At 35.1% G+C, this 6,999-nt stretch overlaps 1 protein-coding gene across 3 annotated transcripts in view; it reads left to right on the forward strand.

Annotated features, from left to right (window-relative positions):
• The window catches only part of LOC149023012 (GPI transamidase component PIG-S-like protein), a 53,127-nt gene extending 49,896 nt beyond the window's left edge, over positions 1–3,231 (forward strand). Inside the window, exons 11-14 of one of the 3 annotated variants that reach the window (XM_089150889.1) lie at positions 717–789; positions 914–1,017; positions 2,255–2,379; positions 2,863–3,231. In XM_089150889.1, the coding sequence (XP_089007015.1) occupies positions 717–789; positions 914–1,017; positions 2,255–2,371 (294 nt within the window). In that variant the 3' untranslated portion in view covers positions 2,372–2,379; positions 2,863–3,231. The other 2 variants (XM_089150890.1, XM_089150888.1) reach the window with 2 other exon arrangements.
• Positions 3,232–6,999: the final 3,768 nt, after the last annotated feature.

Genomic DNA, 6,999 nt, shown 5'->3' on the forward strand with positions numbered 1-6,999 from the left:
AGCTAAACCTTGCACTAACTCTTCATTCCCTCCTCCATCTCTTCTTCTTCTCCACCACTTCTCTCTTTTGTTCTCTATTCTTACTAGTTATTTCAATTTTGTTACACAAGGTTTTATCAAAACAGAATTCCAATATGGATAGAATTTAAGCAATCTAGGATTTCTTGGAAAACATATTTTGTGCTCTTTCTAATACTAAAAGGTTCTGTGCAAAGATAAAACTATTTGACTGGTGAGTTTCTTAGAGATGACCATAACTATATGCTATATTGCTATAGTAGAATGATAAAGATTGTCTTTTTTCATTTTTTTTTTTATTTTAAAATTTTCAAAGTACCTTGCATTAGTATGATTCTTTAATATTTAGAGTTATATAAATTTTTTTTAATATGCTTTTTGTACCAAATAAAATGGCTATTGCAAAAAGAGAACACTAGTAGTCTGTGTTTACAATGGTGAAGCTTTATGACTGCCCTAAATGCTGTGGTTGCCTTACCTCCTTGAAAATAATGGACCTAACTTCGACCAGTGATATCATACCTGTTCAGATTGAATTTATTTATTTGCTATGGATTTTCTTAATAGAGATATCCCACTTATCATCTGTTTATGCATGCTCTGCTCTTTATTTGACATCGTATTTGTGGTTACTCAACGATTTTTAGTCTTCTGAAAAGTAGCAGGTGTGTTGATTTTGTTTATCTCTGCTTGGACAGGTCAAGTATTCACTTGAGGCAGCAAGTTTGGCTCAAAGCAATTCCTCTCTTGGAATCTATGATGCTTCAGCTGGTACATATCTTGCCGTCAAATCTTTGAATTTGAATCGTTACTCCTTCAAACTGTGCTTTTGGCTCTACTTTTTTGGTCTAGCCTAGGTGAACATATGGCTGATTCCTTCTCTTTTCGGTGTTAGTGTCCTCAAGGCAAGCAAGGACTCTGGCAGAGGATGCATTCTTCCACCCATCTATCATGTCTATCAGCTACTACTCTTTTGAGCATTTCTTTGCTGTATACACGGTCAGTTAGTGAACCTAAGACAAGTTTGTTCTGCCAAAATATTCTTTCTTTGAACTAATTGAATAAGTTATATGGTAATCTGTAGAATGAGCAATCTATCAATTGCATCTTGATGTGTCATGGAGAGGTGAGACCACCCTTGATGGCACATCCCACCCAAAACTTTTACTGGCTTTGCAACCATCAAGATGGAACCACCATGTGCTCTCATTTTCTCTTAGTGGTAAGAGATATGGCTTTTTGATTGGGATGGAACTGTTGTCTTGTATTACACTCCCAGCATACTGATTAGTTTCTCAAATTCTCGCCCAAAAATAATAATTCCCAGTACAGTTGTAATATTCCGAAAACATTATTATAAATTTAAAAACTGAACAACTTTAGCTACCCTGGAGTACATGAATTGAACACTATGTGGCACTTATCCAACTATAGTGTCGGGGGTGCCCACAGTGAGCTTTCTAATGGGAAAACTCATTTGTTGAATGGAGTTAGGTTGGGCCTAACTACTTGTTAGAAGCATAGTGATTTAGGCGCCTTGGTGTCAAAACTCCTCGGATCATTTTGCCACCTTGAACAATGGTTAAACGTATGTTTGGTGTGGGAGTTATGAAATATAAATGCAGCTTAGCATGCACATTTTATCATGCTGATGACTTTTACTAAGAAATATATATATATATAGTACAGAGAAAAGCTGCCTGTTCAGGATTTTAGGGATGCCTAAAATTTCGAAGCGTACACCCCATCAACATAGATCTCTGTAGATCTATGTTCCAGCCCCAGCTACTGCTGCTTTCTTTGTTTTTATGGTGCGATTGATAATGTCTATCCATTTCATGTGTTTAAACTATAGCTGGATAAATCCTTTCATTAAAGAAAATGGTAATATTCTTCAAATTTTTTGGAAATCTTGAATTCCTATACTTATGTTTGTCATTTTCTGTGTACTTTTATTTTTGCTAGCCATCAGCTAAGTCTGCAGCTTGAGGTCAATCAATTGATCTATATAGTTGTCTCCAATTACTCATGCAACTGAAATTTCTCGCAATAATTTTGTTCTAGATACACAGCCTACGAGTTGGACTGTTTACCTAAAAATCTGCTTTAAGGACGGCAAAATGTGTTTCTGGACGTGTTTATGGCCTGTAATACAGATCATTTTAAGTACCTTAGTGTGGCTGATTCAAACTCTCTTCTTAGTTCTTATTCTCATTTTTCTTTGTGGACTGGACAGCCTTTCTTTCTGCCAGTTTCGTTGCATGTGATTCTTGCGGCTATTAAAGAATGGAAAAGATTCAAGCAAGAGCAAGCGAAGTACTTGAAATGGAAAGCAAATGCAGGAGAATCCTGAGTTAGAAGGTACCAAGTCTCTGTTGATGACTGTAAAAGAACACAAAGGATTGACTGAAGTGAGGGATTTGATTCTTCTGAAGTGTTGTAGCATTTACAGATGCAGAAAGTTGCCATCCCTGGTATGGGTAAATGGAGACGGTTGTCCAGTTCCATCGTCGTCCATGACCTGTTTGCTGAGTGATTCTTGACTTGTATAGCACGTGCTAATGTTGCATTTAAGGTTTTCCTTTTGTGAATGAAACGCTGGGACCTTAAATAGCTAAAATGAATCTATAGAGTCTATAGAGCTTTTCTTTTTCTTGGTCAGAAGATTCAGCTTTTTCTTTTATTGGTGAAATACCGTCATGCCAAGGCTATGTTAGTGAGATAGAGGGAAAAGTTTGGAAATTTACAGGATGATTTCTTTGACGACAGGTCAAAAACAGAACTTTTTATAAGCACATTGGTACATTTCAGAGATATCCTGATTTATGGGTTCTGTCCTTGCAGACTGTGAGTAGACTACCCAGGAACAACAATAAGAGATCACCACTTCACGGCCACACAGAGCATTGGATCCTGGGATCAGCAGCTCCTTAGCAGAGTACGGACTCCTTGAAGTTTAGTTCTTTTTCTTTGGTTAAAGTTACTGTATTCATCTTGTGTTGAGGAAGTGGCCGAGCCAATGCTTTAATTACCACTGGGTTGTGAACGCCACCAGGTAGGGGTGTAAATGGATAACCGAAATTCACTTCCGAATTCGCATCCGCATCTGCATCCGTGTAGGGGTATCCAAATTCGTCCGATTACTAATAGGATGCGGATATGGTATATCTCTTTCTTACCGATTATTATCCATCCAATATAATTATCCGATTAAGTTAACTTATTTAAATTTATTTTCTTATTTTTATAAATATTTTAACTGTGATATGTGACTATTTTTTTTTTAGATTTTCTATTAAAATAGCTATCAAAGTTGCTAAGTTCTTAAATTTCAAACCTAACCTTCACAAATAAAAGGGTAAAGATGTAAACAGGCATTCGAAAATTTGTATTCAATTTGTATTCAATGTCCATTTAGAAGATTCTACATAAGAAAATAATTATCCGATTATCATTCGAATCCGACAGAATCCGTCCGAAAATAGATAGGATATTATCCGAATCCGTCTGAATGTAATAGATGTGGATATGATATTACCACTATCCGATCCGAATCCGGTCCGTTTACACCCCTACCACCAGGAGCGCCTTCTTAGCTGGGATGTCAACACCCATATGATGTACTTTAATTATTTATAGTCAACACTTCTTGTTCTCAAAGAGAAAATTGCGCGGCAAGTATTTGTCAAGTTCACAGCAAAGCAATTGAGGGAAATTCAAGCCTTTTGATTGCTTGAATGAATTGGGGAAGAGGTAGGAATGATCTGAGCTTTCCATAATTGGCTGTGAAAAGCATGGAAGGAAATTTCGGCAAAATTCGCTAGTTTCGTTACTGAGCGAACCGAAAGGTTGCTCCGAAACGAGATGAGTTAGATTCCGCCGATTATCGCCATTGGCAGTCTCCGACTGTGCGTCGCCGTGAGAAAAAAAAGAGAAAAGGAGAGAGTGAAAGCTTGCAAAGAGGAAAAAATACTTGCAGAGGTCGGAGATGTTAGAGACGATGAACAACAGACGAAGGTGGGAGAGAGAGTTAAAAACAAATTTTCGTTTAAATAATATTATTATATTATACTTTTACATGATTGAATGATGTTTTGTACTTTTTGTAAGAATTTTTTATATTATTTTTGTACTTTTCAACTTTGCATTTATTACATGAATCCTCACCCCTTTTGTAATTATTTCTTATATTATTTTTATCAATTTTATATTTATATTACATGGGTAATCGCACCGCAGCCCGCAGGTTTATTTTGAAATTTGAAAAAACCAGGCAGCGAAATCTCGCCGAGATTTCGGCGAGATTTCGCCTGATTCGCTGGGTAGCGAACCGGGCGAAACGAAACGATACTTCGTTCCATGGTAAAAAGTGTCAAAACCGTATCAGAATTTGGTTTAACTACGATTTATGGAAAGGGAAAAAAAAGTGGGTTGTTTTCTCCGTCAGTTTTCTAAGTGGCCTGAAGAAGGGATGGTTGAATAGCTTTAGAGGAGAAGAAATTGATGGCTTGTATTTTCTAAATCCCAAACCTATTACAAATTCCACCCAGCCACACACAAAGAGGAGAATAGAATCCAGAAAATATAATCGATAATAGAGGATGTGAAGTTTAGAAGTTATACAAAATTGATATCATTTAACCTCATGCATACCCATGGTACTCTTTCAACCTTTTTGGAGTAAGGAACTTTTCGTTTCTCAATTTTTACTGCTTGACAAACTCTATCTTTTGACCAAAAAAGACAAACTCTATCTAATGTGAAACTTAATATGTGAGCAAAGGACTCTGAGCTGCCCACAAAATGTCAGCGTCTTTCAATGGCACCTTGAAACTAAATGTTGGGTTTGTCCGGAAATAGTTGCTGGACAAGTTTGTCAATCAAAATGTAACTTTCTTTTATAAATCATTTCGGTTAAATATAATTTCATTGCAGGATTATATTTTTTTCTTGCTAAAAGGGTCGTTTTATAAAGCGAAGAAGAAAAAGAAAAAAAAAAAGATACAGTAATTAGAACTTTAAGATGAACCAACCTCACTCACCCGCGATAACAGTTGCCCCCAATACACCTTTCCTCACTAGTTGCTACTCACATTTGATAACTATTAACTATTAGAATTGGGCACTTATTGACATCCATTTTTGGTTCAGTGACACACAAAATGTTTGGTTGATGAGTCATTAACAAGTGATCTCAACACACAATGTTGGTAGTCAATATTTCCATTCCATGCACCTTCTATCTTGGGCGGCAATCTATCTTTCCATATCAAGAATATCTTATTGTGTGCAAGAATCATATATTGTATTTCCATATCAAAGTAGATGATCCTTCTACTATAAATATGTAATGCACTCAACTGAATGGATCACTTCTGATTGATCTTGTTCTAGTTTTCTTCTTTGTCTCTGATATATTCTCTTTATTTTATAACACGTTATCAACACGATTCCGCTCGAAGAACAAATCCACTCGAAGTATTGCGTTTTGAAAAGAAAGACAGTAGACTATGTATCATTATGTTTCTATTCCAAAGTGAAAAGAATGATCGACCTCCTCGCACGTTTTTGTAAACAATGGAGTTTACCTTGTCCATCTTGAAATGTAAGTGCATCATGATAAAAAGGTATGTGTTTTATTGAATCTAAGAATCAATCAAATAATAAGATATTATGTTGCTTTAACGATTGTGGTTTTTTTATTGTATATAGTGGTTGCTAGCTTTGCACTACAAATATTGTTAAATGCACCTGAAGTTGCAAGATTTGAAACTGTAAATGAATACAGTAGATGCATATGAAGTTGCAAGATTTGAAGTTGTAAATAAATACAGTTCTGCAGATGCACATGAAGTTGTAAGATTTGAAACTGCAAGATTTGAAACTGTAAATAAATACAGTTCTGTAGTTTTTTAAATTAATTCTCTTTTGAAATTATAAGGAGAAAATATTATTCATGAAAATATCCCAGTAAATTTTCAAGTTTCAGATTTGTTGTTACAATAGTAATATTGTAAAAGGAGTTTTAAAAAATACTCTGAATGATATCATGCCTATTTGTGGCTGAGTAAAATAATGGACCGAAAGAAAGCAAAATTAAAATTATGGTCATGACTGTGGAAGAGGATGAGACAAAAGACGGAATAATTACCGTCATTATTATGAAAATAAATAAGAGAATAATAAGGATTCTCAATATAACAATTCAAGGAGTGAAGATAATATTTGTTACCGATGTGGTATGAAAGCCATTAGACATGTATCTGTCGTACTCCACAATATTTAATTAAGTTTTGTCAAACCTTAATTAAATAAATAAAAATAGGGATAATTACTATTGTCCCCCTGTACTTTGATTTTATTACTACTGTATCCCTTGTACTTTTCAAAATTACTAATTTAACCTTTAACTTTGCCTACAATTACTATTGCTCCCCTACTGTTAAGTTCCGTTAGTTTACTGATAAGTACAAGAGATAAGTACCACTGTAGCCTTTTAATGCTTTGGCTTTTGGTAAGATCATAATTTTTCAATTCTAGCAGTAATTGTTAAAATCTTTCAATAAACGGGGAGCATAGGCTAAGTCCACTTGCAACTTATATATTCAACATATTAGCAGTAAGAACACTCATCAAATGAAATATCAATCTAAATGCTATTTTATCAATACTGCTAATGCTTCAAAGCCTCATATATAGCCTCGATGATGCAACTGACCCACTTCTAGACATTAAAAGAAGCATGCTAATTGAGATGATTTTTTTTTCACCATTGAGGATGGAGGGTGTAAACAAATTTCATTGAGAACAACAATCTTAGTTTTCTTCCAGGGAAAAGCTAACCAGCAACAAAAGAAGTGTTGAATGAGTTATAACCTACTTACTCTTACCTTGTAATGTAGAATTAACTCAAGAGTAGTGTAGCCCCAAACCAGAACTGCAAAATCATATCATGCTAGGATTGAGTTGTAACTAAATGAA

The sequence above is a fragment of the Hakea prostrata genome, chromosome 3 (assembly GCF_041222555.1).
Source record: "Hakea prostrata isolate BN-2017 chromosome 3, UWA_Hpros_2, whole genome shotgun sequence".
Classification (NCBI taxonomy): domain Eukaryota; kingdom Viridiplantae; phylum Streptophyta; class Magnoliopsida; order Proteales; family Proteaceae; genus Hakea; species Hakea prostrata.